This window comes from Eucalyptus grandis, chromosome 8 (assembly GCF_016545825.1).
Source record: "Eucalyptus grandis isolate ANBG69807.140 chromosome 8, ASM1654582v1, whole genome shotgun sequence".
Classification (NCBI taxonomy): Eukaryota; Viridiplantae; Streptophyta; class Magnoliopsida; order Myrtales; family Myrtaceae; genus Eucalyptus; species Eucalyptus grandis.
In genome coordinates, this window is record NC_052619.1 from 45984992 (window position 1) to 45997178 (window position 12187).

The following is a 12187-nucleotide window of genomic DNA, read 5'->3' on the forward strand; positions in this document are numbered from 1 at the left end:
AATTTGAGAAATTGCACAATTGTTTTTTTTTTTTATTACAAATCCTTTACAACCGATTCACTCTGGCCTTACATAATCTTGTACAAAATATAACCATCGGGTTCTCTTTTGATTTGCAAACTCTAAGGCTACATTTGTCGTTTTGATTTCTAACTAGAATATGACTAAATATGATATAATATAAAATCCAAAGGATTTTGTTATATTTTATCCACTATTTGGTGATTTCGATAATAAAGTCGGATATAATAACATCATATCATATATATATATATAGTTTGTTATAAACATCATATCATTATAAATGAATTGCAAATTTTACAAACGGAAATAGTAAAAATCTCTTGTGAGCAACTTTATTTTTATTTGCTTTTTAAAATTATTTTCCTCTCTTTTTAAATAAATTTATGCTTTTATTTCTTTCTTCCCCTTCCATCGTTCTATAATAAAATTTTATTAAATGAAAAAACTGTACTAATATACCTAAAATACTAAAACACTTAAAATATGTAATAAATATATATTTATTGAATTTATATTATATGATAGAATTAAATTCAAATATATAAATAAAAATAAGATTAAATTAAAAAATAAATTGTTATTTTTTATTATTTTGCATTTCTTATATTAGAATTCAAATATTAATTATGTTGAAATATAATTTTAAATTTTTTTATACAAGAAGTTTGTTATTTGAGAAAAAACTTTCTTCTTATGAATATTAAAAATTTTATCCACCTTTATTTCACTTCTCTCGTGGAATAATTTTATCCGGCTCATATCCCTTTTATATCCAATTTTATCCTGTGTTGAGCATGCACCGAATGCAAGATATGATAATATTTATCTTATTATGAATTTTATCCTAATCACCAAACACAGCCCAATTGTTTTAGGCTTCATACCGATTGTCTTCAACTACACATTCTTATCCACAAGCAATTATGCTCTCTAAGATATCTTTTGAGTTAGCTCTTATTCAAATATTCCTTTGCAATCTTCATTCCTCTACTTATGCGCAATCGACCACTTATCATCTTATATCGATAACTGTCTTAGTTAACCACTCTTCATTGATAACATGATTGGGTCACATAATACCAATTTGCATTGGTTACTTGTCAATTGCAAATTGTGCTCATTGATTGCTTTGTTGACAACTCAAGTCCAAACGTCACACCAATCCCCAAAAACTCAACTCAACTCCAACATCATGCCCCGATCTAGTGAGGGCCACCCTCGCCTAGGTACAAGCGTCACGACACACCGGACTAGCTTAGATTTGGGGGGGGAGGGGGCGTGTGCCCCCACTGTGGTCAATGAGGGTGTCGTGACCTTTGCCTAAGCTTTGGCCAATGACCTCGGTCAAAGAAAAGAAAAGAAAAAATAATAGGGACAAAAGAAAAGAAAAAATCAATTTTTTTTTTTGTAAATATTTGCAAAAATTGTTTGTATCAATACTGGTCATGTCATATAGGACAGTCACTGTCTACATAGCGATTTCCAGTCAAAATCGGCTGAAAGAACTAAATTGGTAAATCATCAAAAGATTTAGGCCTAAATTAATCAAATTGAAATGTTTATGATTGAATTGGCAACTATATAATAGTTTTATGACTTTTTAGTAATTATTTCCACATTTCATACTATAGTGATCAAAATGATGTTTCATTAAAATAGATAGAACAAAGATGGCACACTTCAAGTATAAAAACGGAGACCAAAAGCACGATTTTTGTAATTCACAACAATTCAATTCTCTTTTCCTTGCAAAGCCTTCGCTCGATACTTCGAATATGGTTCTATAGAGAGACAACCTTCGCCTTCTTCTCCAATCCCGGCTACCGGCGGCCCTTTGCTTGCCGTATTCGTCGTGTGTGTCGTGATTATCCCATTGCGCCGGAGAGAGAGAGAGAGAGGCCAATGCTTATGTATTGACATGTTTATAATTAGTGAAGAGGCTTCTCATACTGCACATTCATTCATGGGCCAAGATGTCCCTCGAAGCTGGGCCTTGCTCTGGGGAAACTTTTCGTTCGTCAATCGGGTGATGTCTCGAGACAAGCCCATGACTGTTGTTGCTTGACCGATTTGGAAAACTAGTGACACGATATCGGAAGCTATTGGTACTAAATATTTAATTCACATTTAACTTGCAAGCTTACATAAAGGAAAATTCAAAATGGATATTCTACTCTCAAACTTTCACCTGCATTTTATTTGGAATGATTGGGTCTTCAGCCATGCGCGCGCGCACACCCACAAGCACGCGGAGGAAGAAAGGCTTTCATGCTGGCCGGGCCTACAAAACCAGCCCATCTATCAAAGCTAAGGCTTGATCTGTTCCACACAGCCCACGGTTTCAGCGTGCTCCAGATCCAGCGGCCGGCTTCTATGCAACTCTCTTATCCCTTTTTCACCAGAGCTACCAACTTCCAACACCAAATCATGGCCATCCATTTCTCTCTTCATAAAGTATTGAGCAATTGTTGATAGTTTGTTTATAAAATAAATTAAGAAATATATTGTCTTACATTGAAAATATGTGAGTGTGTGAGCTAATATGTAAGTGTGGAAGTTTTCTAATCTTATGATTGAAAATCATTGACTAAGTGGGTTCGAAGTTACAATATTTGCGTTGGGGCGGGTGATCACTTTGCACGCTAGTACTCTCATTTTCAAACTTTGTGGGAAGCAAATAATTCATTATATCAAATTCTGATTTCCAATTCCTTTTCCAACAACAGCTTTCACTTCAAGAGGAACCTTGCTAATGTGGATGTGGATGTACTGAGAGGCAACCTTGATGACGGCGATGTGTATGTACTAACCAGCTCAAAACCTCGATGATGGGGATGTGCATTGTATGAATAGTGATAATGAACAGTGATTTTCCTAGCTTAACGCTACAGTAATGCTACAGTGACTTGCTACAGTAATGCTACAGTGACTTGCTACAGTGATTTGCTTCGATCGGTCTCTGTGCATTTGCGAGCATTGATATCAACTAGCTCAAAACCTCGATGATGGGGATGTGTATGTACTAACCGGCTCAAAACCTCGATGATGGGAACGTGTATGTACTAACCGGCTCAAAACCTCGATGTATGTATGTAGACATGTATGAACAGTGATAATGAACAGTGATTTTCCTAGCTTAACGCTACAGTAACGCTACAGTGACTTGCTACAGTGACTTGCTATAGTGATTTGCTACAGTCAGCGGTCTCGTCTATTGCGAGCATTGATATCAACTAGCTCAAAACCTCGATGATGGGGACGTGTATGTACTAACTGGCTCAAAACCTCGATGATGGGGACGTGTATGTACTAACCGGCTCAAAACGTTGATGATGTAGACATGTATGTATTGAGAGGCAGCCGGCTCAAGTACTTAAATTCCTCAACACCATCTCCTTCCTTCGCTCCATCCCTCCCACCATCTCTCTCTGTCTCTCTCCCCCCACAGGGTTTGTGTTTCGGATCTCAGTCCAAACACCCGAAGAAGGAAAAAGGAATGGCGTTGCCAGCGGAGAGAACCGCCAGCGGCCGCGAGTACAAGGTCAAGGACATGTCGCAAGCGGACTTCGGCCGCCTCGAGATCCAGCTCGCGGAGGTCCAAATGCCCGCCCTCATGTCCTGCCGCTCGGTGTTTGGCCCCTCGCAACCACTCAAGGGCGCAAGGATCACCGGCTCCGTCCACATGACCATCCAGACTGCCGTCCTCATCGAGACCCTCACCGCCCTCGGCGCCGAGGCCCGCTGGTGCTCGTGCAACACCTTCTCCACCCAGGACCACGCGGCGGCTGTCATCGCCCGCGACTCCGCTGCCGTCTTTGCCCCGAAGGGCGAGACGCCCCAGGAGTACTGGTGGTGCATCGAGCGGGCCCTCGAGTGGGGCCCCGGCGGTGGCCCTGACCTCATCGTCGGCGATGGGGGCGATGCCATCCTCCTCATCCATGAGGGCATCAAGGCGGAGGAGGCCTACGAGAACACTGGGAATCTCCCCGACCCGGCGTCCACTGATAATACGGAGTTGCAGATCGTGCTGACCATAATCAGGGATGGGTTGGAGACCGATCTGAAGAGGTACCACAAGATGAAGGAGAGACTCGTCGGAGTCTCCGTGGCGACCGCCACTGCTGTCGAGAGGCTGTACCGGATGCAGGCCAATGGGACTCTCTTATTCCCCGTTATTAATGTCAACGACTCTGTCACCGAGACCAAGGTACTAATAAAGAATCTAGTCATTCCAGTTTTATGATAAAGAGTAGAGTCACGAGTAGCTCCATTTAATCCCTTCTTGGAACGCAGTGCTCTTGCATGGAACAGTTTCAAAATTTGTGCGGTTGCCGCCCCTCTGGGCCTGACGGTCTACTGATGGCCACCGACATTAAGATTGCCGGGAAAGTTGCTGTGGTCTGTGGATATGGAGACGTCGGCAAGGACTGCGCTGCTGCCCTGAAGAAGGCCGGTGCTTGTGTCATTGTGACCGAAATCAATCCCATCCGCGCTCTCCAGGCTCTCATGGAAGGTATCCTGGTCCTAACCCTCGAGGATGTTGTCTCCGAGGCCGACATCTTTATCGTCACCGCGGGCGGCAGCAAGGGCATCACGGTCGACCACATGAGGAAGATGAAGAACAACGCCATTGTCTGCAACAGTGGTCCCTTCGATAAGGCGATTGACATGCCCGGACTCGAGAGCTTCCCGGGCATGAAGCGCATCACCTTCAATCCCCAGACGGACAGGTGGGTCTTCCCCGACACCGAGTCGGGCGTCATTGTCTTGGCGGACGGACGCCTCGTGAACTTGGGCCACCCTAGCTCGGTGATGTCCTCCTGCACCTTCACGAACCAGGTGATGGCGCAGCTGGAGCTGTGGATGGAAAGGGAGACGGGCAAGTATGAGAAGAAGGTCTACGCCATGCCCAAGCACCTGGACGAGAAGGTGGCCATTCTTCACCTCGGCAAGCTTGGCGCTAAGCTCACCAAGCTTAGCATGGAGCATTCCGACTAGATCAGCGTCGCCGTTTTAGGATTCTTGATATTTAGCTAAGTATGGTTGGGTTTACATTCCGAGAGCAGTGGGCCGTGGATGAAGTTTGGAAGTCCAGTAGAATAAATAAATACGTACGTACGTATGTATGCATGTATGTATGTATGTATGTATGTATTTATGTATAAGAGAATGTAAGACCTCGTCTAAATCTTATTACTTAAGGTTTCCAGCAATAAATAAAAATAGAAAGTAAAATAAACTCCCCTCGGCCTCGATGTCTCAAAGCTGAAAGGCGACCACTATTTATATAAAAAGAAAAAAAGAAGAAGAAGAAACCCGCCCGAAACAAAAGCCGACCGACATTCGGACCAGTTCTCCTTCCGGTTCGGATAATAAGAGAAAAATCGGACATTGCGGACGAGTCGGTTCCGAAACGCATCGAAAGACGCTACGCCATCTCGGTCTCTCTCGGGTCAAAGTGTCTTCAAGGTTCGACCTGGGATTCACTCTTCCTCTCTTTTTCTCGCGATTCCGTCGCTCGGGAGATGAGTTCAGAGCGTCTTCAAGGTTCCGTCGAATTGGATTCTGCCTGTCGAGCGTTAACTTTGCTATGTCGGAGGATTTGTGTAAACGTCGAAATGCTCGTTGTGCTCTGTGCAAATATTCAATTGGCAGAGGGAAAAGGTGCATGAAATCATGATCTCTTGGTGGCATGGCGATACTCAGAGATGAGTTCCTGCGTTATGTGAGGAGGGAGATGGATATGATCTCCTTACCTTCTTTGATTTAGGAACTTATGTTGAGCACGGAAGGACTGAGAGTTTTAAGAACTTTTCAGGGGGATTAATGACTCCGTTAGCTGTGTTAGGTTATCTGCATCTTACGGGGAAGCTAGAGTCGAGAAAAGTATTCCGTCAGTGTATGCACTCGTTGTTCTCCTTCAGAGCTCGTTTGAGTCATTTCTAAGGTGTTGATGAATTGCGTTGTTTGGATTTTTGCACAACAGTTCGGCGGTACACATAGGGTGGAATTGCGTCGTGCAGATGCTTGAGTTCTTGCCCAGGGAAACGTGTCTGTACTTGGTGTTTACTAGTTCTTTAATTGTTTCGATGTGAGCTAGCTGGTGTTATTTTATTTCGAGGTTGGATTGTTCATGCGTGTACGTTTATGTGTTTATTTGCTCGTGCATGTAGATTGTAGAGCAGTTTTGACCTTCTGTGCCCTCTAATAGGTAGCACAATACTACTATATCATGTAGGGCAGCAATTTGGAGAACAGACCCCTTTGTGATGTCAATTGTATCTGGTGTTTTCAAGAAGTTCTGCAGAGTCATAGGAGAGAGGCCTTGTTTTTGAGAAGTTATGCAGAGTTAATAGTTCAGCATGTACAGATGTGCTTGTCATGACTTCATAATTTCACTCGTTACAGTGGTTTTTTTATCCTGAAAGTTGCAGCACTACATAGTGCTTTTCTAGTTATATATGACATTCATAGGCAGGACTCCATGCCAAAGAATCCTGCCATTTAGGCGAGCTTTTCTAGTTATTTGTCAAGAGGCTGTAGAAGACTACAGCTTCCATAACGCACTGTGCTTTTATTATTGTATTGTAGAGGAAAATTGGTCTGGGACATTTTATCTGATTGTAATAATAATTGGCAGGTTTCAAGTGTCGCAGATTTTGCAAGATGCCTGTGATGAGGGATCTTAGTGCCACAAATAGAAGGAGAAGATCCATTGTGTGGGATCACTTTAAAAGGATTCCTTGTGCAGACAAGAGCATTAGAGGTTATGCCTATCTTGACTATAGCATTAGAGGCCGCATTTAGCTTAGGAGGTTGTGTCCTTAACTTGTTTCATAGCTTCTTGACCCCAAGTATGGTGGATGAAAGCTTTTATATGTCCTCAAAATTGGCTACGATCTGCACCCTTTCACTTTTGATTGAGGAGGACTTTGAAGAAATCAAAAGTTTTGAGTTAGGTGAAAAAATATTTTTATAGAATATTTGCACCATTCTATTTAAAAATGGATACTTTAGTTTAATTTTTATTGTGAATTTAATGCAGAGTTGTTAACTACAAACATGGAATTGAACCTGATATTGGATTCTTTTGACGATTGACAAAGTTGGAGATTGGTACTGGTCAAACCAATTTCTTATATTTATTGTGAATTTACTTTCTCCATATTTTGTATCAGGGGCTTAATAACGCTGTATCAGGGGCTCAGTAACGCTGTCTCCTTCATTCCCTACTTGCAGGGTGACCTTAGTTGAGCAAGAAAACCAATGGTGTTTCTGGGTGTGCTCTGTTTCTGTTAGTAGTCCTTGGTGCATGTTCAGAGTTTCTTTCTTTCTTTGTTTTTTTTTTTAGCCTTTCTAAATTGACTAGGGACCAGACCAGAATATCAGACAACTATCTTCTTGAAGACTCATTCCTTGCTTCTGTTATAGATAGTTGGTAGTTGCATGGAGAGATGGAACCTAATAGCAAGTTCTCTCATGCACGGTAATCTCACATGCACAGAGAACTTCGCATTTTATGTATTGTTGTCTTCTTCATTTCCTACTTGTAGGTCTTGTAACATTGCTTACTTTTATATGTCAGTGGCCTTTACCAGAAATGTCTAAATTATACTACTTATTTCTGTGCGTGGTTGATTACTCTCTTCTTGTTCCTCTCTGTAAATTTACCCATCCGATAGGTGAAAATCCTGTTGAGAGCTATCTAGTGTTCATGTTCGCAGCCAGTACACCCAATGTTGATATGCTTAGAGTGAGAACGTCTCTACATTTATCTAAATTACTTTCCAACGTGGGGGTGAAAGTTTTTCCACTGTTTGAATGATAATCCGCTGTGACTGGGAGCCAAGCAATGTTCTTCTTGATAATGAAATGACTACTCATGCGAGTGATTCTGGTTTGGCGAGGCTGGTGTCAAGGTTCTGTAAAGGTCATGCGAATCAATTTATCTTGCTCGCTGTCAAGTGTACCACAGGATATGCAGCTCCAGGTACGACTCATCATGAATTTGCTTCTAGTGGTATTTTGACACAGAGGGGCGATAGCATTTATGTTAAATCGGAATGGCAGGCTTGGGAGCCAAGCTATGTAGTCTCAGAGACGTGTATAGCTAAGGAATACTTTTGCTTGGGAGAAGACCAACTGGCGAATTATTCACAGATGGATAGAAGCTGCACAAGTATATGCTAAGATGGCGTTACCTGACTGTGCTCTAGAGTTGTGGAACAAACGACCCTGCAGGAGGTCTTGGAAGAAGTATGAGACATTTGCAATTCCTGTCTCGGCAACTCAGAAAGCAAGCAAAACCAAATCTTTGCTCTCCATTCTAAGAGTTGAAGTGGCGTGCTCAGAAGAATCCTCAATAAAGAATGAACACGAGAGCCGTTGTAGTGGAATTTGCTTTCAATCTGAAATGAATATTCTTGGAACTGTAAGTGCATGGAAGCTCCTGACATGGATAATGCCCATTGAAGCGTTCCTCATTCACAACTGCAAATCTTCACGACCCAAATTCCACCATATGATGAAGTCCTGGAATACCCTTGATGTCCTTGTGGACGACCTGCGGGCGGGTGTGCTCGTGGATGTACTGAGGCCTTTGGCCACATCGACCGTGATGTGCAGCCGGGTCTTCCAATCCAGCCTCCCCATGGCCGGCCTTGTGGAGCCATAAGTGGAGCGATCCGCTCGGGATGAACTTGTAGACAAGGTAGCAGTTTGCCTCCTCCGGGTCGATGCAAAAGCCCTCCAACCTCACTAGATTGCCATGGTTCACCTTCAAAAACAAAACAACAATCATTGTTTCATTTAGAGATCACTAAGGTTTAATCAATCTTATAATGTGCTTATATTACCAAATGCATTATCATTTACGAGAAGGCCATCACATTCTGATGCAAGGCAAATCAAATTTGTTAGAATCATGATGTCTTGTTTATTATTTTGCAAATATTTTCCTTATAATCTGACATTTATATCTACAAAAAATGAATCAATAGATTATATATATATATAATCAATGAGAAACCGATACACACATTTAAGATTATGATTTCCTCTCTAGAAAATCGGAAATAAATTTCTAAAATACAATTGAAACTCGGCACTTGGACTGGGGAACTCAGCTCAGGCTGGGATTCCAATCTGGGCTAGGCCCGGGTTCAGGCACCGGGGTCATGAATCAACGGTCTCAAGCGTAGGAATTCTGCCCGAGCATGAGTGGCGTTCGTTCCCACCTCCCCAACGGTCGCACTTGAGACGCCAGCAAAGCGTGCCCCGATCTCCATTGGCCAAGCTCAAGCCTAAGACCCCGATTGTCAGGCTCGAGTCACTAATGCTCGAGCTTGAAACCTAGGTGTTTTCAAGACTTATTCTCAAGTCACGCATCTCATCATTTTCTTGTAACGAATACTAGAAAAATGACTTCCATATTATATCCAAAAGAACTAGAAGATGGGTGTTTTTTTTTTTTTTGAATATTTTCAACAGAGATGATTTTTCTTAAATCTATTATAATTATGCTAATTCACTACTAAATTTTTTTACAAGCTTTTACGGTGGTGTCAATTCGTTCATCGGCTATTTTTGGCGAAAATTGTACTATGAACGTTAATCGTTCTACGTAGTATGATAAATGTTGACGTGAATAATTTTTAATAATTTTTTTCAAATTTTATTTATTTTTCTTTTCTTTCTTTTTCTTCCATATTCTAGCCGATCATCAAAACTTGCCCACCAATCAAAGACGATAGCCGATGAGGTGATCTAACGAGGCCGAATGAAAATCGGAAAGAATTTGCCCGTCCTCTCTTTTGACTGGCACCTATCGATGATTGCCTCTACTAGAGAGACGTAGAGAAGATCGAACGCACTGAGAAGTGGAGCCATTGGGGATTCAAAACGGAGGAGGAGGAGAAGATGCAAAGGGAAAGTGCAAAGCCTGAGAACTAAGGGCGCGTTTGGTATCGATTTTGTTCCTAGGAATAGATTTTGATCAGAAATGATTCTTTTTTATTCCGTTTCCGAAAATGGATTCTAAGCATTTTAAGCCGTTTGGTAACTATCCAAAATTTCTGATTCTAGAATAGAATTGTGTTTGGTACCGTGTTTATTGATTTTGTTCCAAATCAATTTCTTTTAATTTTTAAATATTTTTATAATTTTTTTCCTTTTTTTCTTTTCTCCTATTCTTCTTCTTCTTCGGAGCCGACGACCTCACGGAGCGTCGCCGGCCCTCGTGAGGTCGACCCTCATCGGCCGAGCCTCGCCGTAGTTGGGCGAGGCCTCGTCGAGGCTAGGTGAGGCCTGCTAGCCACCGGTGGGGTTGGGCGAGCCTCGCCGGGGCTGGGCGGCCTGGCCACTGGCGAGTTTGCCGGACCGGTTGATGGTAGCAAATGACAACTGCGAGATGGCAGTCGATGAAGAAGGAGAAGAATAAGAAGAATAAGAAGAAGAGTTGTTTTGATTCTTAGATTTGTTCTCAAAACAATAATCAACTTTTTATTTTATTTTTAATTATGTTCCAAATCTAATTCTAGGAACAAAAAAATAGAAATTTGTTCCCCTGGAACAAAAATTTTACCAAACGCGATTCTATTTCCAAATTACTCTCAGGAACAAAAAATCATAATCAGGCATTGTTTGGATGGTTACCAAATAGTGCCTAAAAGACTAGATTACAAAGACTAGAAGAGAGAAGAGGACATCATGGCTCAGTAGGTGCAAGATCGTGCGATTCTACTTGCCAATCGACAACATTGGCTGGTGAAGTCTCATTCCATACGGTGAGGTTGAGCCTCGACGGCCCTTGTCTTTAGCCGTCATCAAGGTCTCGCAATCAACTACGAAAGAAAGAAAGAAAAAGAAATAAATAAATAAAAATTCAAAAAAATTAAAATATTTAAAAAAATCATTTACATCGGCGCTAGTCGTGTTACTTAGGATGATTGGCGTCCATATCAATAATTTACAATCCAAAAATGTCCAGATGGATTGAATTTATATAAATGCAAAACGTTCAAGACTCAATTAACAAAATAAGAATTTTAAATTGGATTGGCACAATTATAATAAGTTCAAAACATTTTTGGTAAAAGAAATTGCATTAACTCATCCAAGCATATCGAAATCAATTGAGTTTTCAAGTACAAATCAGATTTTGCATAGTCTTGCTACACCAATTTCTGTTTATTTTTATTTTGTACATTGTAATTTTTTTTTTATTGGTCTTACTTTACTTTTACCTTAATTCTAACTCTTATGCTTTTCCATGTCTTCTTACAGAGTATATGATTCAAAATTCATATCTAAAATTAAATCGTTTCTATTTTTACCCCCATGGAGCACGTGCATCCATGATGGCATTCTTTTAATTCGGTGGCAGAGGGGAGGAATAGAGGAAGGGCGAGATATTACATTTGTTTGGCCCGCGGTGGCATTCCCGTAATTTTCTGGCTAGGCCAAAGCGGGAGGTGACATTCCCGTAATTTTCAGGTCAAAGCCAGAGCGAGGGGTTCAGGGCCTTCAGGCCTGTCTGAAAGCCACGGGTGGCATTCCCGTAATTTTTCTGGCCGGGGACGGGGGCGCGGTGGCGTTCCTGTAAATTTGTCGAGGCCAGACTGAAAGCGACGGTGGCATTCCCGTAATTCAGGCCACACTGAAAGCGACGGGTGGCCTTCCCGTAATTTTCCCAGTTAGGGACGGGGGCGCGATGGCATTCCCGTGATTATCGAGGCCAGACTCAAAGAGACGGTGGCATTCCCGTAATTTTACTGGCCGGGGACGGGGGTGCGGTGGCGTTCCCGTAAATTTATCGAGGCCAGACTGAAAGCGACGGTGGTATTCCCGTAATTTGACCTATTCGAGGCCACACTGAAAGCGACGGGTGGCATTCCCATGGTTTTTCTGGCTGCAGACGGGGGCGCGGTGGCATTCCCGTAATTTTCTCGACCACACTGATTAATAATGCGGTACTTGGCGCGCGTTCAAGATTCTGGAAGTCGGACTTTAGAAAGAGAGAAGATGGGGCGTCCATTGTCATCTGTTTAAACTGCCCTGCGGGCTCCTACATCCCCATCGTCTCATTCCTTCTCTCTCTCTCTCTCTCTCCCCACAGCTTGTTGCTTCAGACCCCCGTCGAAAAACCCGAAGAAGATTGAAAAAA

General features: G+C 42.1%; 2 protein-coding genes across 8 annotated transcripts; both read left to right on the forward strand.

Moving 5' to 3' along the window:
* Positions 1–3520: 3520 nt before the first annotated feature.
* LOC104414593 (adenosylhomocysteinase 1) lies at positions 3521–5022 on the forward strand. 2 transcript variants are annotated; one of them, XM_010025744.1, is made up of 3 exons: positions 3521–3832; positions 3968–4231; positions 4336–5022. In XM_010025744.1, exons 1-3 carry the CDS (start codon positions 3521–3523, stop codon positions 5020–5022), a joined length of 1263 nt encoding a protein of 420 aa, XP_010024046.1. The 2 variants fall into 2 exon arrangements, with proteins under 2 accessions (XP_010024046.1, XP_018716826.1); XM_018861281.1 differs by having other exon boundaries at positions 3521–4231.
* Positions 5023–5397: 375 nt separating this feature from the next.
* Positions 5398–7801, forward strand: LOC120286842. Of its 6 annotated transcripts, XR_005545546.1 has the most exons (4): positions 5398–6790; positions 7070–7140; positions 7264–7318; positions 7394–7801. XR_005545546.1 is itself a non-coding variant. In XM_039299400.1 (3 exons), exons 1-3 carry the CDS (start codon positions 5851–5853, stop codon positions 7123–7125), a joined length of 255 nt encoding a protein of 84 aa, XP_039155334.1. In that variant the 5' UTR covers positions 5399–5850; the 3' UTR covers positions 7126–7801. The 6 variants fall into 6 exon arrangements, 3 of the variants coding, with proteins under 3 accessions (XP_039155334.1, XP_039155332.1, XP_039155333.1); XR_005545545.1 differs by having other exon boundaries at positions 7070–7318; XR_005545544.1 differs by having other exon boundaries at positions 5399–6790; positions 7264–7801.
* Positions 7802–12187: the final 4386 nt, after the last annotated feature.

What these genes read in the sequence shown, in the direction of transcription:
- LOC120286842 (XM_039299398.1), top strand. Translation starts at nt 5,550, where the DNA reads ATGAGTTCAGAGCGTCTTCAAGGTTCCGTCGAATTGGATTCTGCCTGT. An exon ending in TCAATTGGCAGAGGGAAAAG is followed by an intron (nt 5,689 to 6,664) that starts GTGCATGAAATC and finishes AATAATTGGCAG; the next exon opens with GTTTCAAGTGTCGCAGATTT. An exon ending in TGCAGACAAGAGCATTAGAG is followed by an intron (nt 6,791 to 7,069) that starts GTTATGCCTATC and finishes AATTTAATGCAG; the next exon opens with AGTTGTTAACTACAAACATG.
- LOC104414593 (XM_018861281.1), top strand. Translation starts at nt 3,521, where the DNA reads ATGGCGTTGCCAGCGGAGAGAACCGCCAGCGGCCGCGAGTACAAGGTC. An exon ending in ACTCTGTCACCGAGACCAAG is followed by an intron (nt 4,232 to 4,335) that starts GTACTAATAAAG and finishes TGCATGGAACAG; the next exon opens with TTTCAAAATTTGTGCGGTTG.